Here is a 26,811-nt window from a genome sequence, read left to right on the forward strand (position 1 = left end):
ACGATTACGAGTAGTGTTTTCCCTTGCCTTGAACCCCCCCCCCCCCTTCACAAATGATCACTGTCAACAGCAGACGCAGTGACAATGAGGGTGCTGTGGCCCTACCTCTGCGATTACACCCGAAGACAACGCTGAACACATACGACCACTGGGTTGAACCTCACGCTGTGAACTTTAAATTAAATCCCGTCTGAATATAATAGAGTTTTGAAAGACAGAATGACGCACCTCATCAACATGCAGCGCTACCTACCCAGGCATAATTCAAATAACGTTTCCAGTATCACGCCGTCTGTTTTTCCACTTGATAAGATCCGCATCTTTATGACGTATGCACATACGTAATTGAGAAGGTCGTCATGTGGTTTTGCTGCCCACTCTTTCCCTTATTTAATGATCATGAATTGATGTATACAACGTCGACTGTAGAATTTGTTGTTTCAATTTATATTATGATCTCGTCTTATCTTGAATCCTACTGTCTGACACAAAACACTTCATATTTTGCTTTGTGTGGCTATTGTGTACTAATCGTTGTTGATATCAAAAATGTCATCGCTGTTAATGCCAAGCGTCCGAAGCATTTGCGGAAGAAGCTGATTAATAATAATAACACTTGCCTTAATATTTGTGAAAAATCAAAAAAAAAAAAAAAGCTGCCTAATGTTCCGTATTCTTTTGTGTTTTAAAACAGCCAAACAATTCTGATTTCATTAACAAAAAACTTTACCTATGTCACCAAGACGAAAGCATAAAAATACAAAAAAAAAAAAAATATATATATATATATATATATATATATATATATTCTGGCATACAGAAATTTATATATATATATATAAAATCAGATTGGTCTGGTTATTTCATATTTTTCGAAATAACAGCTAACGTTACATTAATAAAAATATCACGTGCGTCACATGCAGAGGAAAGTATAAAAATTAAGTACTCGGATTTCTCGTTTCCTTTTGTCCTAAACAAAATTTCTGTATGCCAGAAGTAAAAAAACCAAAAAGAAAATCAGAAGCTAATCCTAATATTAATTGAAATTATATATATCAGATTGGTCTCTGATCATTTCATCTTTGTTTTTTGTTTTTTTCGAAATAACAAGCTAACATTCCATTCCATCCAATTATGTCTGCCAATGACGACGTCATCAAAATATAAGTTTGCAGGTTTAGCGAGAGAAAAAAAAAGTTAATTTATTCTTTAATCTTCAACAGTGTTTTAACCTAATGAACTGTGTCAGCGAAAACAAACATAAAACATACGGAAAGGTAAAAGTGCAGAAGACAAAGGTAGCGAATGAGTGGGATTGTAAAAGCTTTTTATTATTATTATTTTGTTGTTGTTTTAAGTGAACACAAATTTCTTAGAATTCTTGATATTTATTCTCTGACGAGAATAAACACCAAAAAAAAAAAAAAAAAAGGAGTGGGAAAAAAATAAATGAAACATTTAAAAACGTTCAGAAAATAAAATCTTCCGGTCAATGAATGCATGATAGCAAATGCTTCGGGGAAAAAAAAAAAAAATTCCCGGTGAACATAGAAATGCTTCCTATAAACAGTATTCGTTATCTCACTACGAATAGCAGCTGTAAAACCGAACACTTTTTCCTGGGTGACTACGAAAATAAAGTGTGATATTCTACACAGCTGACATTTACTCTCCATGGGAGATGGCTTGCCGGATAAAATAGGTCAGCTGAGCAGAAAGCTTTTACACACGCGATGTGGCTAACTAGAAAGGAAGGGAATGGGTAGGATGATTTCAATCCCCCCCCCCTTGCCATGCTGTGATTAGAATGAGGAGGATTTACTAAAAGGACTGACATTTTGAAAGTCAATTTTCTAGCTAGTAAACTGCTTATTGCTCCTGAATTTCGGTTACTTTTATCCTAAAAATGCTTTGACAAGAAGGAAATGTTCGACTCACGTGTGAGATCTATTCTAAATTTTATTCATTGACAAATGCTGCATCAATCAATGAATATTTGTAATATTATATTAAAAGATACTTAGTTATTATTATGATGGATATTTTATATGCAAAAGCAGCCGTATTGAATTTATATTGCGTAACTTTTTTTTTTTTTTTTTTAAACTGTTAACTTAAACTTGACTTGCTGTCGCTCTCTGATATTATCTTTTATTAAGGATATTATAGCAGGCTTTACGAAATTTTGCCAATCATCCCAGACAGTCATAAAAAAAATGATTTTCCAGTAGCATTTGTTGACATCTTTCATTAATTCACCAATTCTAACTAAAGCCTTTGACTTATTTATAATAAATATTTATTTATTTTCTTCTGATCAAGGATTGGACAGCTGCCTGTTCCTACTTCATCGACTAAACTTTAATCGTAACGACTGCGTTACCATCCCCACAAGTTTGGGAAATTGTTACGCTCGATTGTGTTAAATAGACTGTATTATGAATAATTAAATTATCATTTTCAGCCCAATCATTTTTGACTTAACAAACGCGCAATTACATATATAGAGGGAATTCAAATTTGGAACATTACTGTTCTATTGTTCAAATTCTTTACTCTTGTTTTTCACTCGCACTGATGATATCTTACGATACGAGTACATAAGACGAAGTACTTGTAAAAGGAAATGTAATTTTCTGGTGTGGCACACGTGTGATTGTATAATTATGGAAACTACACAGGTCTCGCTATACAAGAAAGTAAGCGATGTTAAAAGTTTTGAAAGTCATCAAAAATGTAGGGAATACAAACATTGACAGGTGTCGCCTTTGAATTGCACGTAAAAACAAACGAACAAAAAGGATTCTGCTTCTCAATCAGTTTGCATTTTTGTAAGTGAAATCTCAGTCTATGAAAATCATAATTCAGGAGATATTTCTGTCCTAATCTCTGATGAGAACCAGAACTTTCAAACAGCTACCAAGCCAACGAAATCTTAATCAAATGCAAATATACAGGGTCCTGGTAAAGTTCGTCATCGTTTAACTAGTGCAATACTTTCACTTTTGAAACTTTCTATACATTTTTTTTGTCTTTATTATGTTTGGAAGGATAACTCTTTTTCTCAGCTAGAAATGAAAATAGCAAGTACTCTGCGGATAAAATAAAAGTCACCCAATGAGCTCATCATTATGGAAAGACATTCATGATTATGATCTTTATTATATACTGCAATTTCAAATGATTCTTTCACCTATAATCACATTTCTACTTGTTCCCAAAGCACATCATATTACGTAAAGAAATTTCGGCGAATGATAAGTGCGATTAATGTATATTTTAAACTAACCGAACACCAATTTGGTTCGTTCTCCTCTTCGGGGACATAACGTGGTTTAAATGTCGTCACCTTGCTTATCTGTCTCGGAACACATCCTTTAACGAGGCTTCTTCTTCTTCTTTTTTTTCTTGGTATCTTAAGGTTTCTTCGTCCCTTTTCTTGTAAACACTTCCTACCGGAAGGAATTCTGGGAAATATGGAGCAACCACTATATACTAAGGCTTTAGACATGCTCATAATCAATGGGACTTTATGTGGAAGGCTACCGATTACAAAAAGGCAACGTGGGCGTTTTAAACGAAACCCCAGGGATGTTTCGAGTTCTGACGTCCCAACGGGTATCCCAGAGGATAATGAAAACTTTAGAAATGAAGAGTTTGTTGCTGATGGGTAGGTGGTCTGAACGTGCGCTTGCGACTAATGACTCCAAGAGGGGGGGGGGGAGAGAAAGGGAAGAATAAGCAGAGAATGGAAGCAAAAAAGATCTTACGTACCAATGTAAATTACTTTTTCTTTAGTATTTCAGGTGATTTTTTGTATATTTTCAAGCCAGATAGAAAAATTTTTATTCAGATTTTTACGATTGCTTAGAATTGTAAAGTTTTCTCTGTTGAATGAGATAGAACTTTAGAGTCAATTTATATCATTTTTCACATGGAAATGGAAACTTAGCAAGCAGAAAATCACAAGTAAGCTTTACGTATGGCTTGGAGTGCATGTGGCTTCTCATTGTGGATCCTAAAGTAAACCTCACTGAGATTCCTCCTTTTAGATGAAGCAAGTTTGATGATCCAGATGTTCTCTACGTCCTCTTCTATTCATGTCTTTATGGACGCATCTATAAATAGAGGTTTCATCGAGGTTACTTATAGTGCTTTTCCGTTGTTATAAAAGTCTTTGAATACACTTGAAGAAAACCCTTCTTAAGATCCGAAACATCCACGAAATGGCCAGACATTTTAGTTCTAGAAAATCTTTGTAGTTAATTGACGTACACAGAATTAATAGTTGTATTGACAGCTAGTTGGATGGAAACTAAAGTGTAAAAATGTAACATTGGTACTAGAGTAGAAGTTGGTAATAGAGTACAGGCGATTGATTCTTCATATTTGTGGTAGAAGAATATTGCTGAACAAGAACTTTGCATACTAACGGCCACTTATATAGCAACACATTGCATATGGGTTGAGCTACATCTGTGCCAACGATGTTCTTCCAGTTAACTAATATTGGATTCATTGTGGGTGGAGCAAGTTCGCTGTTAGAGATCCAAGTATGTTATGTTATGTTATGTTTTCTGAATGCTATCAATCTATAGTGCCAAAATGTACTATACTGTACTTTTTTGCAGATACAGTATATCCCATGAACTAAGATATGTTCTCCATATTTCTGTTCGTTCAGTATTAAATGTATACTTGTTGCTATTATATTTAAGTATTCAATATCATCCTCGCAAGATTACACAAAATTTAGTGTGTGTATATGTATGTATTTTTCTGTTACATTCTGTGTATGTGACTCATTCATGGTAATGTTGCAATGCAGGAAGTCTCATATATAACTTAAAAATATCTTTAAGATCACGAAAACATCTATTAACAGGAAATCCGATCTCCTGTGAACTCCAGTAACGAGAGCAGGTCGTCCTCTTCCGTAGACGCTATAACTGTAATTAATATTTTCATACTTCTCCTGTTTATTGCAATTTAATAAGCATTGTTCAGATCCTTTACAGGGAATAAGCGATTCCTTAACCCAGGGGGTCTCGAGCATCTTCTGATAGATCGCAAATCCCCAAATTAATTATGGAAACTCAAACGATAGAATTAACAATCAGCCGAACCACACAGTAAAGTTTATATTATAAACATTTCAAATATCTGTGGCTTTCTTTGTTCAAAAAAAAAAAAAAACATAGAAGAAAATAAGAAAAGAAAATGAGCAACTATATCTACAATTCTCCCCTTTTCAGTGTTTGTTCTACGGTCATTTGGAAAGGGTTCTTAGTAGTGGTTAGTACCACTTCGTCGCAAGGAGAAAGGGATATCCGATTATAGGTCTTGAGCCAAAACCTTTGGATACTTGTTGCTCTACAGTGAACCACTAATATATGAACGTATTGTACTTACTTAAGGTATCAGTTTATCTTTTTTCTAATGGTTTGGAAAAGTTCAATTACCATAGCATTTATCTTATTTTTCCTCTTTCTGTTCTAAAATAGAAATTATTTACAGGTTTGCTTCAGTTCCCTAGCCAATCTTGTTTTCGGTCAAGACGTTTGAATTCATCCAATCAGCAGCTTTCGCAACAATTAAAATATCTCTGGATTCTGCATTTATCAAAAGATAAACTCATTTCGAAATTTTATCCTCACTAATGTTAAAATCTTCAATTTTTTTTCCCAGTAGTTTTTCTTAAATTTAGATCATAAAGGAGATAGTTGATTATTGGAGACATCGTCCTATTTTTACTATTTTTTTTAACCGTTCAGTGAAAAATAAAAGGCCCTTGACCTACATAAAAAAGATGATTGGCAGTCTCAGAGGTCAGGTTTGCGTCTCACCGATAGCTTTTCTGTCATGACTACGATCAGTTGTCATACCGCGGTGAATCAAATAAAAAAAAAAAGTCACGTGACTCTAACGTGTGCTATGACAACGAGCGGAATGAATATGTTCTTTAGCAAAAATAGAACCATCTTAATAATATGCGGAAATTACTTAATGAAACTTTAATTTCTACTAATAGAGGGCATTGTAACAACTTTTGAACATTGCGAAAACTCATTACGCGCGTTAATTATATTAACGAAGAAACTAATTGAAGCATTTATGTAATTACAGTACAGAGACTTGCTTTTCTTTCTTTCGAAACTTGACTTTGTAGTCTTTTTCGCAAGTAGCCACGTTATATTTTTAAGATTAATTCTATTTAACATTAATTGTGCACGTATTAACAGAGAAATCTACTTTAACAAAGGAAAGTAATGAACAGAGAAAAATAATAGCTTAGAATAAAAAATGATACTTTTTTGCTATTGGTGTATTGACCTGACTAAAGGAAAATGGTGGAATTAGTTCTGATTCAGATGTCATGGGAAGTTTTTTCCAAAATATTAGTTTTTCGAGATTTTTTTTTTTTTTGAGTGATGATTAGGCTAGTCTGAATTCTCAAGGTATCAGTTCATTCCCTTCATGGAAAATAGTACTGAAATCATCTAATTAGGTAAGAATCTACTTCTTTAGTTTCGAAAAAGGAATATTTTGTGCCAGTAAAGGTGTACGAATACAAAACTCGTATACCGAGCTAAAAGTAATCAAATGATCACTTTGCTCTTAAGAAACAGCAGTAAGAATCATATAATAATTACGTTTTGTCTTAGAACAAAACGTTATCTGTAATGCAAGAAAGGATGTAGAAGTAGAAAGAAATTTGACAACAAACATTTTTACAAGAGAGTTATTGTTGGGTTGATAGTATAAAAATAGGACCTTGTAAAAAAAAAAAAAAAAAAAAAAAAAGTGTCACAAATTGTTCTTCAAGAGGTCTCCATGTAAAATTTCTGTCCTTGCAACATTCGTTTTGTATAACTTGAGAAGAGTTTGCTTTTCGGAAGTAAAATTTGAGAAAAGTCAATATCAATGTTGGAATCCATTATATTGTACACTGTACATAGTTTTAAGGAAAATGGGTAGAGTAAATTGTTAAAAATAACACGAAAAATTATGTGGAATTAAAGACAAAGCAACTTAGGCTATGTAATGAGGCCAGTGTATTATGCTTGATAATTGCGGGTTTTCTTCTAGTTTGTTTGTGGAGGGTTCAAAAATAAAAAATGAAAACGCTTTCAATAGAAAAGTTGTTAAATATTTCTTTGTGTACTAGATGAAATTCGAATCCGTATAAGTTACACAAGAGTTCTTCAGGAAAAAAAGAAATCAATCTTTAAGAATCTATTACAATTTTTTTGTATGCGGGTAGCAACCTCAATCGGAATGGGAACAGTCTTGAATCCACTGATTTAAATGCATCCTCCTTTCTTGAATATGCTTTTTCGACGCGTTGAATAAAGCAAAAAAAACTTCGTCTTTTAGGACTTGAAGTAATCTGAATGATTTTAAATGCATTTAATGGTCTTCAAAAATAAAAATACGGCCTAACAAATGAGGAATCAAAAATTCAGAAACCACTCGTTTATTTATTTATCCTTCGCCCACCACAACCACACAACTTGTTTGGTTGTGGTGGGCGAAGGAGAGAAAAATCAACAGACAAAGATCACGAAGGTTAAAATTTCTTGAAGTTATTTTGCGATTCAGTTCATTTGCTTTGCTTTAGTCGTCCGTTTTTTTATTTTTTATTTATTTTTTTTTTTTTAAGATTCCAAAATTTCATATTAGTCTGTTCAATACGTGTCAATATGTAAACCACCCAACAGAATTAAAGAGACAAAGTGTAATTATGAAAATTCGCATGCTTATAATTTCCTTGAATATATTTAGTATAGCTCAGATCCACAGTCGACCTTCATTTTTATTTGACCTCATTGCTAACAAACGAGTCATTAACTTTTTCCACCTGTAAAATTAGTTATCTGTGCTAGTAATGGTAGATGTATATGCTAGGTTAGATAGGAAGGCATATTCGTGCACGCTGTTATCCTATCGCCTAAGGAACCAACAACAAGTGGCAGGTCAATGTCATAAAGATCCAGTGCACAGAACCAAAGATGCAGCTGAAAAACGAATTAGGTCGGCCATTTCTCAAGCTAAAACGATCTCAGACTTTCATTATATAGTCAAGTAAACAAGAGATAAAGAACAACAGATAATTACAGGTTTGAGAAAAGCACCTCGTGCATTTTCCAAGGTACGATGTTGTTGTTGTTGTGTACATTGGTACTTTTATGTTTTACATATTAAAATGGCATAGTTAATCAGCAACATGTTTTTCGATATTGTACTGAGTATGTAAAATATTTGAATTTGAAATTAGAAGTGACCATAACTTAGTTGTAAGTAGGATAAAAAGGAATATTACACTGAAAAAAGAACAGTATGTAAGAAAGTATTAAAAAGAATTAAAGTTGAGTAGCTTTTGCAGGTAAATAATCTGTAGACGCAACTATATAAACATTTCTGAGTAAAAGATGAAACGGTTTTAAAACAAGAAATCAAACTTTAGAGGCTCAGAGGCAAATTTTGAAGAAAACATTGATTGATCCAGCTAGGGAGGCGTGTGGTGAAGTTGTCTACAAGGGTAGAAAAATAAGAACACCATCCATGTTGGATACAAGAAGTTAAAGAAGCATTTGTGGACAAGAAGAACGCACGCAGCAAGTTCCTACAAATAATTAGGTAGATACCCTAAAAGAATACAGAGAAAAATGTAAGAGAGCTAAGCAATTTGTAAAAATAGCTAAATAAAAGTCATAGAAATACCGTAAGAATATAGAAAATAAATAACTGGAAGGTGATAAAATGTTGTGGGGCTATTGAAAAAGCTTAGAAATGGAAGAACAGTACTGCTTTTAAAAGGAATTAGATGATAATGTGACGTGAAAACTGAAGATAATGATATCTTTTATGTCTGGAGTAATTACTTTGAAAGACTGTTAACGAAACAGTAGTAGTGATTAGAACAATAGTAGAAAAATTTTAAGAGGATTGCAAATAGGAATACATATCGATACTTGAGGTAGAAAAAGACATAAAAAAATTGAAATGTGTAAAGGCAGCTGAAGTAGAATGATATTCGACCAGAACAGAAAAGCTCAAATATGGAGGTACAAACGATTTGCAGTGGCCACACTGCATAATTCAGAGGGCCTGGCAAGAAGGCCGAATTCCAGATGATTGGGTTAAACTCTCATAATTCCCATCTATAAAAACAGGGACAAAGCTGAATGTGAGAATTAATCAGAAATTTCTCCATTAAGGGTTCCAAGTAAGATTTATGCAAACATACATGAAAATAGGTTGAAAAAAATTGTGGAAGAGAAACTTGGAGAACAAATCAAATAGAGGTTGTTAAGATTCAGATTTTACTTTATGACAAATAGTTGAGAAATCATGGAAATATGACAAGGTTCTGTACTTAAGTTTTGTAGATCTGGAAAATGCACATGACAATGTGTCTAGAGAAAAGCTTTTCAAAATCAAAACGCTACAATTATATGGGGTAAATGGAACATTATACATAACCTCTAGTTAACGTGTAAGTCAGCAGTTAGAATTAAAGGAAATACAGGAAGATGGTTGATGTAAAATCAGGGGTAAGATAAGGGTGCACAATTATCTCCACTATTATCCATCATCTATACAAGTTACATTATGAAAGAAAGTGGCATTAAACCATTAAAAGTAGAGATATCAAACAGCTCTTTGCTTTATGCAGATGATGTTATACTCTTAAACACATGCAGTACAAAGTCTTCAGGATTCTCTAACTAAATTGCATAACAACTGTAACAAATTTGGAATGAAAATCAGTGATAAAAAGGCCAAAACTATAAAAAAGAGCAGGAACATAGAATCTTCAATAGAGAACCTATAGAATAAGTAAACTATTTCAGCTATTTTAGTCACAGTTTTTAGTGAAGATAACAGGTTAAATGTGGAAATAGACAACAGAATAAGCAAAGTTGGGGTGGGGAGGCCGATTGAATAATTTTGTATGGAATAAGAGAAAAATTAGCCAAAACACTAACAGTATACAAGCCGATGAAGAGACCACAGATAAGAGTGATCTAAGAAATATCAGAGGAGTGAACAGATGGCATCAATGGCAGAATCATATTAAAAATGAAGATATTAAAAAGGAACTTGACATTGTTAGCAACCAGGAATATGTGAACAGAGCTAATCTATGGTGGTAAGCCTCTTAAGCAGAATTGTCAAGGAAAAGTTAGCAAAACAGGTGTTTGATGCCAAGATGGTAGGAAAGAGATCCAGAGAAAAGTCAAGGTCTAGGCGGATTGATTCATTCAGGAGTGCCGACAAGTAATAGATTAATTTGGAGGAAGATTGTTGATAGGAGATTGGTAATAATGTAAACTTAATCATGCAGTACTGTCGTAGTAGCCTGAACATATCAGGAAACTAATGATGACGATGGCAAAGTATAGGACTCTTGATATTGTGTGAAGTAGATTAAATTCCTTCACTTCCCCTTTAATTACACACCTTTTTCCAAATTTAGCACATTTAAAATTAAAACCACTGTGTAATATTACACGAAACTTTCATAAATAAACGCTCTTCGGAGACTTCAGCGCACTTCAAAATGTTCCATTGTCACTTTCGTTTCTATAGCAACTATTTCATTCTGTTGGCTCATGACTAAGCCTAATATAATAATAATAATACAACTGGGAATTCTTAGTTAATTTATGGAAATGCAACTTTCCGAAATTAGTTACATGTATATTAGTGTATAATAAAAATCCAGGCGAAGTTGAGATGAAAAGCGTTAGCGCTGGAGTGCACGTTAGCTGTGGAGAGAATGAGTTTCTACAAAGATTTTATTCACTCTTTAAACAGTCATGCTCGAATGTGCTCATTTATTATTATTTATTTATTTTTAGAAACTGGTATTATTCTCTATTCCTTTTGATTATTTATGCAATCTATGATTATTTCAAAAACTGACGACCGATGTAATCAATATTTCTATCGCATGGATCACAGTTCTTCGACTAAATTAATAATTACATTAGGTTGAGGGGGGGATAAGAAACTATACAACTAATCCCCCCTTTAAGAAAAGGACTGTTTATATGCTTTTAGGACCAGATACGCTCCTTGCATGTACAATAATACATGCAGGTGTTGCACACCTGTGCCTTGTCCTCTAGGTATAAAAGTCACGTGATTTTCCTAGGGGAGAACTAAGGCCAACTAAGTTAGTAGATGGGTCACGTAGGCCAAAAGGGCTTTACAATAGCAATGACTAAAGGTTAAATATGGGCTACGTGCGTAAGGAACTCCTGCTAAATAGGTAAGACGTTAACTTTTCAGTGCTAGTCACCGAAATTTGACCTAATTGATATATCTATGAGTGAAAGCGTTTAGCTCGTATTTCCTTCCTCCTGAAAAAGAGTAAGACCATTAATAGTGGAAAACAGGCGTCATAATTTCATAATAAGACAATGGCACTGTTGCGTGAATGTAACCATTTTTCCAAAAGAGAATTTACTGGGAACAAATCAAGTTACTCAAGCAGCCTATCTAACCTGCCTTTGAATCACTATAAAAACGATATTTGATTATTTTGTTCGCTATAAAATAATCAAACATTCATTATTCGCTTAGTATGGCTATTCATGTTTCTATCGTATTTAACGACACCACGCTTGTCAGTTTTATATCCAAGATTTAGTAATACCATGCTAACCCAAAGACACATAATCATTTTAATCTTGTGGGTTATTTGGTTAAGACTAAGGCTTAATTGGGTTAAGAGGAAGTCTTAACATATATTTCACCTATGCATGTATACAAAAGAATCACGCAAATTTAACACTTCCGATGTCTCAGATTTTGAACGAGCAATGAGATCCCTTAAAGTACTTGACTTATTTAACTGCATTTTCAATATCATAAAGATAGCACCATGTTTTGTGTGACAGCTAACCATTTTATTGGATAAACGAAGAAAAATTTCATATTTTCAAACAAACAAGCAGTGACATTTAAACACACACACAAAACTGGTTTTGGGAAGAGATTAATTTTTTGCGACAAGGCCAATGGTATCAATCATAGTTAGCATCCTATCAACTTGAGCCTTTTCCAACGATGAAAACACACCTACGAAAACGCACTTCTTGATCACAATAATATGATTACACGCTGTCCTTCAAGAATTGAAACTGTTTATCAACAGCGAAGTCAGCTGTTTCAAGCCAATTCTTCCTACTAGGGAAGAGGGACATATCAGTAAACGAGCAACCGTAGGCGGTCCTCTTTCAGTCGTTTCAGAGTTGGTGGTATTACTTTATGGGTCGAACCGTGATAAAGTCATTACAGTCGACTTGCAAACACATTACGTACAGCAGCGACTAGAATTTGGAGAGCGAGAGTTCTCCATGCTCTGCATTCTTTCACCATTCACTTTCATTGTGTTTAAATCTTGATAGTTGCAATTACTTCATCCCATTTTATTCTTACTAATTCTATAATTTCTGTTTATTTCTAAATCTATTTCTTTCTGCATTATGTTTTACACTAACTGATTAACCTATTTCATTTTATAGTACATATTTTGAATGAAGTATTTCACAAACATTTCATAACTTGTTATCGATACGATGTATTCCTTACGTTTGCTTCTTTGTCAGGATCACTCTCATATTTTATGCTTCCAATAAGATGGGGGGCGGGGAAGGTTTTAATAAATATTTCAAAATATTACGCATTCTTCTGTTGTGTCACAAAATATTGTGACGCAGCAGAGCTAATATTTTTGTTCTGGTTGAAATTCGCTACGCGAAGCTGTGCATCTAAAGCTGTTTACCACTTAGAAAGCATTTGAATCGAAGAAATACCACTGTGTGCTGATTATTAAGTAGTTCCGTTTGAATGATAACATATAGGAATAATGTAAGCTTGCTTTAGGTGAAATTTTTCTATTGCCCTATGGCAGTTTTTTTTTTTTTGTGCTAATCTCATCTCCGAAACAAAATATTACACCATATTTGTTTGATTTCACTTTAATAAGGAAAGAAGAAAAGTAAATGTTTCCTGTAGCTTTAAGATTATTAGCATTATATAACGAATGTCGAATTCGGCTGATAGATCCAATCTGCTCACAAATTATTAAACAGGACAAAAGCTTCAAGCTAAATTTACAACTAATTGATTTTATAAACTATTCAGTTCTTAATTCTGTCTCCAGCTGTTTAGCAAACAAAGAATATTATGAATTCATTTTAGGACATGTTTTAATCTACATCATAAATTAGGATTTATATTTTTTATAAACGAAGAAAAATTATATATTAAATTATATATTATTAAATATAAATAATTATATTTAATAATGAAAATGTAGTACAGTTACAAAATAGATTACCAAGTATGAAGTAAGGCCTAAAGTTTCACTCACCACAATTACAAATGCTCAATGTCGCATTCATTTGTGTTGCAGAGATACAATTTTCAAATCGGGACATTCTCTTTGAAACACCCTGTATATTGAAAGTTTATGATAGAAACGTATAATTTAGTAGAAGGGCTTTATAGAGGAGATACCAAAGAAATTTTTCAATTTCATGACTGCATGGGAGATAACAATTGGTCACTTCTAGAAGGTTGTGTAATGGTGTGGTTAGTAATTGCATGCGGAATAGAATTTTTTTTTTATGGAAAGTAGTGGATAAGTAATGTAATATAATATATAATAATGATAATAATAACTAGCTGAAGAATGTCAATATTATGACACATATTGCCATGGTGCATGCGAATTAAAGCGTTTTAAGACAAGCGTTATGAATGCAGGGAACTAAATAAGCTCACCCAGAGCAGTCTTTTACACACACATACACTTGCGGGGTGTTGAACCCTTACCTTATAGAGTTCGAATAGGAAGCAAAGAAGAATCTTAATAATAATCTTGAATTAAATTAAATTAAAAGAAAAATCTCACCCATTCTTCATTCTCAACTTCCATAAGTTCCTTCTCATCCTCTCTCTCCACTCTCAAAATGAAAAAATCCTTCTAGGTATCCTGTTCGACCCTTTAAGAAGTTTGTAAGTCTCAATCATATCAATCCTTTCTCCTGTTTGCTAGTGTCTGCAGTTTACAATTCCTCAATCTGTCTTCATAATCAGTAGTCCATAATCCTAATATCATCTTTAACTCTCTCTCTCCTTTGCACTCTCTCCACTGTTTAGCATCACCCTTAATGTATAAGAAATTGTCGAATGCAAACAAAATCCAGATATTAATTCTTCTTAAGATTTTACAATACGGTGGCTGGTATTATTAAATGTAATTATTAAAGTTGGAAAAAATATAAATCTATCTGGAAAGTTTAAGGGCAAACGCATTCGTATTTTTTTTATCATTTTTGGCAAGTCATGGAAAGAACGATGTTTCTTTATCACTGACGTAATGATAACTTCCAATTTTATTTGAGCGCCCAAATCATAAATGTGACTTAAAATAGGATACGTGTGCAAACAACAGTGCAAGGTGCCTTCTCTATATTATGTTATGCTACTTAAACTGTTATGTAATGAACAGAAGGAAAGAAGATAAACGAGAAATTATGTTCAGGAGAAGAAAATTAGCATCCCGTGAGAACGATTTAAATCACCAGCGTCAATTGGTAATCATCACTGTTCAATTTTAATAAATTGAAATTTATCAGCTGTTTTTCATAGGTTCGCCTATTAAGTTTTTCATGTCTCGAGACGAACGAACAATACTAAACTAATTCTGAATTTTAACAAAAACACTCCCGATTAATGAATCACAAGTTTGCAACACAGTAACGTAAAAAAAAAAAAAAAAAAAACTTTAGACAGCTTTGTTTTACTTCGAAACGTGTACTAGTAGGATCGTTGTTCTTGGACATCATTCAGGAGATATATTCATTTGCACATGCGTAGGACAAACGCAGAGACAAAAAGTGTATAATAGCAAACATGAGAGGGAAAAAAAAAGTTAAAGAAGCGCGTGAAAAACTTAGTTTGACATAATGATGTCACGTACTTGATTTATCACTGTAGTAAAATGTTAATTTTTTTTTATAGCAAAACCATATCACATTTTTCTCTTTTAGGTAAAAAAAATAGGAATTTAGCAATTCTTTCATAAAATATTTCAATTATTAAATGCGGCTAAATATACATCATGGAAACTTTAGCAACATAGCATTGACGCCTTTCTGTACTTATTCAAAATTAATATCTCATTATTAATTCCTTGTAAAGAAAATAGAAAAAGTGAGTGGAATTGGTATATATGACCATTGTGATTACTGTAATGCATTTTAGTTTGAAATAATACCTTCAAAATGCAGCCACGCCCTATCTCAGTGCACGCGTCACACGCTATGCTATTACCATTAGGCAGTAAAAAAAGCAACATTTATGTCTGATTTTATATGTATGATTACGCTAATGTGTTCAGATTACGTCATTTGTCTAAAATTTGGCTGCTTTCCTTGCAGTTACATGTGCAGTGTTATTCAGTAAATATATATAAAGAATCCCAAGAGCTCTCAAAATCTTAAAGTAGATGTAGTTCATAGAAAGTAATAAGTATGGAAATATTGGAGGCAATCGTAAAAAAAAAAAAAAAAAAGTTTTGAAATAGTCACGTTTTTCATCATCATTGCAACCTGAAGTCAGAACCGTTGTGGTTGTCAAGTGTGTTTAAAAAAAAAAAAAAAAAAAAATCATAGATAGAAGAATCATTAAAGTCAACCTAAGTGGAGTTTTACTTTGTCATTTCGAATCGTTTTGCGTGGAGGTGGTTCGATTTAAAGTAAAATTGTAATAAAGTACTCATAGTCGGCCTGACCAGTCGAATGACCAGGCAGATTGCTTTGGGTAGCGTTTTTGCTCTCCAGCTAATAGGCGGAGTTCAAATCCTACTGTGACATGAACGTGAAAAGCTTTAGTAGGAAGGCGATTTCGTCGTCCAGTGCGAGACCACTACACTCCTGACCGAAGTCCTGAATAAGTTTCATGTTATGGTCTCGAGAGTAGAAGGAACTGGATTACCCTAATACCTTTCACCAATGGTACTATATGTGAATGGAGCCCACGAAGAGTTTTCAATCCTTCGTGGATTAGATTCACATAATATACCAAATATGAATAAAATCCATTGGCGAACGTGGTTATTATATGCGCATACGGACTAAGTAATCAAAACTCACTGTGGCTTCCATAGGAAAAATATTTGTTAGCACATCCAGTCATGGACTACAAAAACAGCAGGCGGCTTTTCTGGATATTCATTATGACTCAGTAGACAACAGAATGGGAATTGCGTAATGCTGGATTACAAGAAGGCGATTATTTATTGCCTGGTTGTTTTGAAACTTGAGGCGACATATATCGCTAATTTCACAGTAAATTCTCTATACGTTCTTAATTTATGCGGTTCACGTTTTGCAAATGGGAAAACTTCCTGGTTATGTTTGTTAAAAGTACTGACGGTAAAGGATTTCATTAACGCTTTACTGTCGGCATGCTTACTCACACAGCTATTGAGTAATCTTTTCTGGAAATAGCTTAGCTTAATTGGTGCCATTGTCGATGGTTAATTTGTCTGATGGAATGTTTTGAAACGCGTACGTATACGTACGAGTTTTAAGAAAACTTCAGAGTTTGGGGATTTATTTTGTGACATTGTTGACACGAATGACATAATACTTGCAATCAAACGATAGTATAGCCAACAACGGATTTATAATGAGTCGGTTCAGTCATATTATGAATTAGTTGGCAATTCTGCTTTGGCATCAAAGTGACAGTGACATTAATACATATTTTTTTCTTAGCGCCACAAAGAACGTCTTCATTCCTTCCCACAATTTAGAATCAATTTTCATTCATCTCCCTTTCTTATTATTAAATAATTTTACAACTAATTATCATATAGTAATGAAAATTAAACCTGCGTTGTGGGGAGAAAAAACCCGCTACGGAGATGGCGAGTTTTTTCTCCCCACACGAGACTGGCTAACTCACTATTAATTGTGACAAGCTCTGATAAAGATTCTTCGTGTGATAGATGAGGTACGAACCCAGGTCTTTCCATTCAGTTCGGCCACAAAGGCTCTTCGGGTTTTCGTAGAATTGTTACATCGAAATATTATTTCGAATAATATAATACGTGCGGAATTAATTGTATTTATCATTTACCTAATTTTAAAAATATATTAATGTTTGGACTTAATTTCTTGACTACATCATACCATTTCAGTGGTATGAAGTCAAGTGATTTAATTTTTACTGTAATCTTTATAATAATATGCTTTCCTCGTTTTCTGTACATAATTCTGATACTCTGAATCAAAATTACGGCATAGAAAATTGCTATTGATATTAGTTGGCATTTACGGCCAATGCAACAGGGTGATCAAAATTAAAGTCTTTCTGTTTAAGGCCTTGTGGAGCGCCACCTAGTTATTCAAATGCTGCGAAACTTTGCAGTAATACGTTGTGCGTCATGCAGCAGAGTCGTCTGAAAGAGGGGGGGGGTTCAAAAATTCACCACCAGGGATGCTGTAGGATCTATCGAATGTAGTAATTTTTTTTTCTGTGTGTAAAAAGGAGAAAATCCACACGAGCATAAATAACACATTTTTATTCACTTCTATTATACATTCATGGCCTGTACCGTTCAATGTCCTGCCCTTCCTGGTATGTCACAAACTGTATCCTTTGTACAGTGTGTTCAGCGGCAGAACGCAGACAGTTTGGTCAGATATTTGCGTTATTCTGTCTTTCAGTGCTATCAGGATGATTGCGATAAAATGGCTTCCGTGCAATGTTCTCGAAGAACCTCCTGTACGGATCAACCGATGTATGAAGGGGCTCTATCCTGCATGAAAATGACTGAATTCACGCACAAGCTCTGCTGTAGCTGTGGCACAACAAAATTGTTTATCATATCGCGATACCTCTCGGCAGTAACTGAGCAAGTCACAGGACCTGACTGGCGAATGTCCTCAAAGAATAATGGTCCAATGATAAAGCTGTAAACCTGTAATAGACAGTAACTTCAGAGTAAATGCAAAGGAATTTGTTGGATTGCATGCGGGTTTTGCGTACCCCATACCTGGCATTTGTGGATATTCACAATTCCGTTCAGGAAAGTGGGCCTCATCTTCCCACAAAAGCATCCACAGACATGCAGCGTCCAATTCGACTCGAGCAAAGAATATTAAAGCGAATGTCAATCGATTTTCAAAGTTTTGCAGGTGGAACTCCTGTGTCAGGGTTAATTTTCTACACAACGGCAGTAGCAACTTCATTTACTTGTTGTGAACTGATTGGTTTGCGACCTCTGCCAGGTCTAATCCTCAAAGATCCCATTTCTTCGATACGACTAATCATTCGTCGCGGAGATAGTGGACCTCGTCGACATTTGTCCAGGTGAAGAAATTCGCGGAGTGCAACAACAGCATTGCAGTTGTTTAGGTTTAGTTGTTTAGTGCCATCACTATATAACAAGCAGAATGAAGGGAAAAATTCCGTGTCCATTTTTTAAACCCTCCTGGCTCCTGCTGAGTTGCATGATATGCAAATTCCATGCATTTGGTGTTACCACGCCCCTGGTGGTGAATTTTGGAACTACTTCTTTGTCCTTCGGTATCGTTTCATCTTGACGCAGAATGTATTCTTGCAAAGTTTCACTGTATTTGAATCACTGGCTAACGCTCCACAAGGCCTTAAACTTGAAGTATCTGGGATACTTCAATTTTGATCACCCTGTATTATGTATGTTAAATGTCTGTTCTCTTGCTGGTTTAGATGTTTTACTAAATGACAAACCAAAATTTCCGAGAGAATAAATTCTACCGTCACTGAGTCTGTCGAGACTCACCTTCAGCTGAAAAGCCCGTATAAAAGTTTTTTCGCATTATTCACGGAATTTGAACCAATGCCTTTCTAGCCGATGAGAAAAGTAATCAAAAATGACACTACTTCTCCTCTTTTCGAAGATGCATGGTAAGTTTGAAACTTCGGTCAGAAATACTTAGTATATCTGAGGTTCAAATTCCGTTCATTGCAAGAATCATTTTCTAGGATATTTTTTTCCCATCGAAGCTGAATTAGCTGGTCTCAAAACTTCCCAGAAACTCGTAATATACAACTCCATAGAAGAAGAGATATTAGATGCACACAATGCATTCATCTGTCTGGTTTATCTCTTTTTATCTGACCCAAACGAAAGGTCGCCCCTATAGCATACAGTGTGGGGACACACACGCACACAACAGAATCTTAAATAACTCGAGTTTTCTTTTCTTTTTTTATTATTATTTCACAGTGAACGCTTTCCAGATCAGAAATTAAATGTACATTGTCTATTCACTAGCAGCTCTTGAATAACGTTTTCAACGTTCAAAGTGCTGATAACTGAAATATGATTTCGCTATTTTATTAAAGTTATTCAACAGTTATATTTAATATCAAGGCAACATTTAATTTGTTAATTAATGTACTGTATTAAGTTTTATACTAAGTAAAAAAAAAATAATGACATTGTTTCTTTGCGAGCAGTTTAATTATATACTAAATTATAAAGTATGTTACCATCGCAGATAGATGAAATAACTACTTCGGTCTATAAGTTAATACAAAAGTTTCACACAATAAAAATATAAATTTAAACGTGAGCCTTCAGTTTTCTAGACTTAGCACATCAAGTATTAATCCAAAGAATAGAGTCCAGCAAAGATTTTGATTTACAGTCTTAATCTTTATTTGCTAGTAAAAACTTTGATTTGGCATTACAGTACATCTCTTTTGAAATGTGATTACAGTTGGAAAGTTTTATGTTTATTAACTTGGTTAATTTTGTTTTTTTCCCAGAATTACAAGCTTTGGAGACATGCGCGTGGTTACGTGCCGCAGGATTTCCTCAATATGCTCAGATGTATGAGGGTAAGTCACTTTTTTCTCTTTTAGGAATAATTAACTGACTACTAAAAGTGCCTGGTCACTTTGCATAAAATTAAAACCATAAGGATTTTTAATTTTATGCAAAGGACTTTGAATATTTATTGCTGTGTGAACCCAAGTGATAAGTGTCCCCCACCCCGTAACTGATTATTATAACTATTTGAATTCCCGAAATTAACAGCTTTCGAAACTGTTTAACATATTTACACGATCTGTTAAATATTTTTGACGGTTTTTTTGGAAGTGAATAAGTAAATAAATCCTTCAACATTTCTTTCATTTGCTGAAGTTTAATGGTAGGTGTTGTTTTAGCCCTAACGTTTCGGAAATCATTAGGCAGCCTGGTCTCCATGGGAGATAAGAGGCCATGTTTCTCTGTCCAACTAGTATTTATTCGCTAATGAGCTGATTTCAAAAATCTGCATTAAAAACCAATTTCTACAGAAGGATAAAAGTCCTGTTTCCCTACGCGAAAGACAAGTGCGACTAACTGCGGAATGGGCTGAAAAAAAAAAGTTTAGGGAAAACTCATCTAATCGAACCCATAGTGTGTTTCTTCTGCATATTAATCTTGACAGTTTCTTCAGGCTACTCATGCAGATTAATGCACTTGTTAAAAATGGAACAGTTATTTCCCAATTGAAAGCCAAATGCAGAAATATATCCCATGTTCTTCCGTGACACAGACCTTAAATCCACCAAACCTTGAAAAATGTCGAATGTATAATCAAACTTTTCACAATATCAAGAAAAAGTTCCAACGTGTTCTATTCGAGACTTATGAAAGAAAAGAATTCTTATCGATGGTTGAAGAAATATATCAACTGATATTGAAACGTGGGCGATAAATTAGTTGAATAAATCTAGCACAATCTTAACTCTTCAAGCCTCTTTTTAATGTCTTTTGATTTCAAATAATTAAATTTTGAATTTAACATATTAGCATGTTATATCTTTATAAGTACGAATATTTATAACTTCAAAAATCATTAATTATCAATATAAACTTCAAAACCATTAAGACATCAACTGAATATTCTGCCTATACAATTTTGTGACAACTATTTTTAGCTACTCAGACCCATTAATTAGCACACAGTTTAAAGATTTCGACATGAAGTTGAGAGCCATCTACCTTTCGCTTTAAATATTACAATAGTCGTTAATTAGGCTAAACTAATCCTAAGATTATGTAGGATTACCATTTGCTATTAGGAGTGTGTATACTGTATTCAAGCCATCTGTTGCAGATTCAGTTGAATAATTGCTATTATTGCAAGTTTTCCTAAATCCAAACTACGTTGTTTTCTAAAATGTTCAAGCGGATGAGCTTATGTGCAATTGTTATGACATTCGCTGTTGCGTGTAGGTGAGCGACTAATGGGCTCGCCTACACTGACACAGTAAGTACGTGTTTACGTATTTGCATGCATTGATTTTTGGTAGCAACGACTATGGCTTAAAATAATAATGTTAATGTATTATTATTTGACACCTCCAGGGAGTCCAAGAACTCATCGAGGATCCGTTTAAACATTTTTTTCCCCAAAAAAATTTTACAGTAAATGTAGTTACAAGGTTGATCACAAAAATGAAAGAATGCTGGCAAATCGTATTTACTTCCTTCCTTGTATTGACTGAAAGGAAACGTGTGTGTGTATGTATGTATGTATATATATATATTGACCATGTGCGTGTTATATTAGCAATTCAAGTTACGTGATGTTTTTAGTAAAAATCAATACATAAAAATTTTATCCATAGAAACGTACCCGTTTCCATGTTTATTTATTCCTTTCCCGTCTCTTTTTCTAGAAGTATAAATCATTAAAATGAATCATCTAAAGCAAATCATTCGGCATTTAAGATTTCCTACAGTCAGTATCATAAATAAAATATTGGATTCTACTATGAGATTAAAAAAAAATATATTCAGGAAGATGACGGAAATCAATTAGTATGGGCCTTATTGGTGATGATGATGATCTAACAGATTTACTAAATGGCATCGACTCTATTTGTCCAAATATTCTTTCTTATTACAGCATGACACGCTAAGAGAAATATAAAAATGAAAAGTTTGTATTTCATGTTAGAATACGTGATATATAATACCTATCATGCAAATCAATGTTCGAGGCGAATACAAGACTGTTTTCATGTTGGCTAAGGAATTCTCAAATGTCACCTGGATGAAACAATTCGGATCGTAGCATACGTATGTATAGTATAGGTTGTAACAAACGTCGAATACCTTTCAAATGACCAATGCCACAAGGCTTTGGGTTACGGTTCATACCTTCAGTATAAATTAATGATGCCAAGAAATTATATTCTTAAGCAAATAAAATTTGAGCGTGAAATATCTTCACGACTGGACTACTTGTACATAGAGGCTAATAAATTTGCATCAATTGCCTTAATATCCCATAATGCAAGGCACACATCCTTTCGGGTGTGTTATGCTATGTATTATGAGAAGGGCAACTACCCAGACTGGTTTCAACTTTTCTTGAGGTCTCATAAATGGGAGCCAGACCCAGAGGGGAGTCCAAGGTCCCAAAAGGATGTGTGCCTTGCATTATGGGATATTAAGGCAACTGATGCAGTCATTTGCCTCTGTATATACAATAACTCAGTTGTGAAGATACTTTACGCTTAAACTTGGTTTGCTTACACTTAGATAAAGGATTAAACCCAGAATATAATTTCTTGGCATCTTTAATTTATAGTTTAATTAAGTGGAAAACTTTCAACTTTATCCAGTATACTCCACAAAGGAGAATGCGGTTCGTGTGAGGTATGGTGAATTCGGAGGCTGTTATTGCTTTGAGTTAGGTAAAAGCAACTAAGACTGTGATGTAATTGTATTATGTCAGTTAATCGCATGTATTCTGGCAGGTTTATATCTGTTTTGCAGGATGAAAAACTCCTCCGCCCCTGTATGAGTAAAAGTTCTTCTCGTCCTATATGGATTTCAAACTCAGGTCTTTCCAACAAAAGGGCATTATCAATACCGATGGCTCGAATTCGTAGGAAACGGATAGTCTTTTCCCCAATCTCTATGTAAAGTCGTAAAAGGGTTGCTGTTTGGTTGTAAAAGACCGCATTTCGAATCCTGTTTAAGATGGGAGAAATCTTTGTTTCCATTTGAAGATACCTCAGTAGCACAATTGAGTGATAACCATTTGGTTTGAAAGTTTGGATTCGATTCGTAAAGCGAGAGAAGCATTTATAAGGATTTTTCAGTTTAAGGCGAATTAGCCAGTATTATTGCTACAGGACTTTTTTTTTTTTCATGGAAGCTATTATTATTCTGTTGCATGGAAACAGAATAATAATAATAAGAAGCTCATGCAGTTCACGGATATAATACACTCGCTTCATAGCCTTAGTTGCGTTGCTGCAGTTTAAATAACCACCCACTTCTTTCTATTAGCAAATATAACATTTAACAACGAAAGACTTATTAGCAAATATAACATTTAACAACTTTCTCACAGAGCTACTTAGAACTATTGTTCTAGCACAAGCAAATCGTTGCACAATCAAGGTCACATTACAGCATCCTATCCGTCAATAATCTTGTACATACGTTGTTGCCGCTTTCCTATATATATATATACCCTGGCCTATACTGTAGACTAAATTGAAAAACATTATATTTGAGTATGATTTCCCCTTTGTTAAAATTCGCTAGTGCGGTACTTAACTCCTCTATATATTCCATCGAAGTCTTAAGTCGTATAAAATCCCAAGGTCACTGCCTATTCTTCTTCTGTGTCCATCCATCACAAATTGTAATCTTCGAATAACCAGCAAAGCGACCATAGCGCTCCTATTAACATCTTATTCCCAACTTGCATAGATCTAAACCTCTTTGATAATTCGGCGACCTTCATGTGAATGTCGTCCTGATTAGTTGAGTGGATGTTGGTGCATGTCTGAGGAGATAGATGAATTTTGTCACCTGGTGGGAAGTTGCTTGATTAAAAAAAAAGTTTATGAAGATTACTGCTAATTCTACAACTCATTAGTAAAATTAAGTTTTGAAATATTTTTAGTCTTTGATATTTCTTTAATGTATAAAAATCATGCAAAATACTTTTAAAACAATTTAAATAATGGAAAGAAAGTAGGAGACTCATTCTCTTAATTGCGTTTTATGACATCTTACAATTTTATACCCAGTGTCTTAAAGATAACTGGCGAATATTATAATTATTTTCAAAATTCTGCAATTTTTTTTAACATTTTTTAACTTCTATAATTGTGCAATTTTCTGTTTGGCGAAGGTAACAAGGTATTTTCTACGCAGTTATTCGGGTAGTTTTTATATCTTAATTGTAAACACTGTCTAGTTTTTCCTCGTTGATCGCATGAGCTTCCTATTTATTCCTTCAAAAAGTTCAAGGACGAGTTCTTAATTATGTGATTAGGAAGGGATCAAGACAACCTGTCATCAGAAGTAACTTTTCAAGATAGTTTCCGGATATGAACAATAATTGAATGATTATGATCGATATACGAAAATAAACGCATTTTTCATCTCTTATGGCATAGTTTCTCGCAAATATACGAAATTTTCAATTATTTTTTTATTTTTAATCCGAACTTCCCTTTTTGTGAAATGCCTTTATTGTTATGAAATAAACCTTCTTTGGACACTAATTCGTTTGTTTTGCTCATAAGACTTGATAAAGAACACCGTACAATTTTAAAACAAAATTTAATTACCTTAGAAAGTTCAAAAATTAGATAGTTTTCAACAGTGGTGGCTTGAAATCGTGGGGGTGCTGCAACTTTTGAAATATACATACACACTATAAGTACAGTGTATACGTGTTTGGATAAAATATCAAAATTATGGTAAAAAATAAACATGAAAAATACCGTTTATTATCGATAAAATTATACAGTTTGGTATGATTCAAAATTACTTAAAAATAAAATCCATTCCTTTAATTGTAATTAAAGGAATGGATTTTCAATTTTTGGACACTACAATTAAAGGATTTAATTGTAATATTCAAATATTTAAAGAGACGGAGTAAACGCGATAAGCACTCCGAACACTACTACTGGCGCAAACTGCATATTAACAACAGTGGAACTGCGCGACGGACAGTGGTGTATTACGCTAACAGCTCGCATCTTACTATGACGTGCATATGCTTGCGCGCGTAGCAATATGACACCGTGGTAAACACAGTGCTGCTAGCGGCCTTCGCCTTCCTGAGTGCTACAAGATGGATTTTTATTATCTTTAATACAAAATAAGAGAATTGTATAAGATTTTTGATGATTAAATTAAATATTATTAATAAATATATTTATATAGAGAGAAAAATTAGGGTGCTGCAGTTCCACAGTGGCTATGCTCGAACCTTCCCTGGTTTTCAATAAATGAATATCATTAATGAGTGTTTCTATCAGTTCGATGGTAGCACGTTCCTTGACCGATATTTCCTGCTTGCTTAGCTCCATCTATAGTTTCCACTTCAAATTTCCTCTTCATCTTTCTACTTTAATCTGCCCGCTGTTTTCAGTACAAGCCGCCAATATTTCAGAGTGTTTTCTTCTTATCTTTGCCTTCGTACTGCAACACAATCCCTGGAGCAGTTCTTTGAGGAGTATTAATTACATTAATGTTTTGGAGATTGCCATTTTGTCATAATTGATCACATCAGTGACAAATGAGTCAGTTATGTGAGATTCGTTTATAGGAGCAGGGAAAAAAATGCTGTAGTTCATTAAGGATGGAAAACAACCTAATTAAAAACAAACATATCTAAAGAATAAGTAATTACAATATAAATTTAATCGTAATTACTCTATAACACACAAAAAAAAAATTAAACTACTATCTTAGACCACCTTAATCTTAAAATTATTTATTTGTAATATGAAAGGTGAAATAAATTGTTTTGGCTATAAAGATATAAATATTATTTTCTTAATGTACTTTATTTTTTTATTTCAGTTGTGGTTAATACATCATAATTATAGAATAGTTTTTGGACTTTATGGAAAATATGTTTATTTTCATTGATTGCAACAATTCTACGGGATATACTTTCTACAAGCTTACGATAGCGATCAGTGGGAATTTTGGACCATTCTTCCTGTAGGCATGTAATGAGCTCCTGGACTGTTGTGAGACAGACGTCCCTTGACCTTTCCTGACAATCCAATTCATTCCACAGATGTTCAATAGTGTTGAGATCAGGGCTCTGGGATTTAGATCAGAGATTTAGGCCGATCAAGTGTGGTGACGTTCATGTCCACAAACCACGTAGCTACAGCAGCATCCTTATGATGCAGTGCATTGCCTTGCTGAAAAAAAAACCAATGGTAATTTCCTCAGAAACGCCACAACGAAGGAAGCATTGCATTGCCCAAAAATATACCTCTTGGAGTTCGGTGCACCACAAAGAGAGGTCCTAGGCCAAACCAGGAAAAACAGGACCATACCATCACATCGCCACCTCCGAATTTCATGGAGTTACGCACTCTAGTAAGAGACATTCACAGGGCATTCGCCACACCCGTGCATATGCGCGGTGAAAGGGTGTAGCGTGATTCGTTGCTTCATAACACAGCTTTCTGAGATTTCACGTCCCACTTAACATGCTCTTTGCACCACTGCAAAGAGCATGTTAAGTGGGACGTGATATTTGTTCGGGTAATGTGGAGCTTGCATATTGCGGTCCTACCATGGATACCCATGTGATGAGCTTGCTTCGGTTCTGAATGTTTTGGTGCAGATTGGTGTTCTAGTCGGTTCTTAACCCCTCATTCAATATGTCGGCCAAGCAAGGTAGCGCCTTATGATCACGTTCGGTGAGTCGTCCACTGCGAGTAGCACTT

General features: G+C 34.2%; 1 protein-coding gene across 1 annotated transcript in view; it reads left to right on the top strand.

Annotated features, from left to right (window-relative positions):
* Nucleotides 1-26,811, top strand: part of LOC150104184 (rho GTPase-activating protein 7-like) — a 372,722-nt gene that overhangs the window by 188,274 nt on the left and 157,637 nt on the right. Inside the window, exon 7 of the mRNA XM_090397299.1 lies at nucleotides 19,852-19,923. Coding sequence (XP_090253425.1) covers nucleotides 19,852-19,923 — 72 coding nt within the window. The remainder of the gene's footprint in view (nucleotides 1-19,851; nucleotides 19,924-26,811) is intronic.

This window comes from Typopeltis vanoorti, chromosome 8 (genome assembly GCF_054136105.1).
Source record: "Typopeltis vanoorti isolate ZY-2024b chromosome 8, IOZ_Tvanoo_1.0, whole genome shotgun sequence".
In the NCBI taxonomy this organism is placed as follows: domain Eukaryota; kingdom Metazoa; phylum Arthropoda; class Arachnida; order Uropygi; family Thelyphonidae; genus Typopeltis; species Typopeltis vanoorti.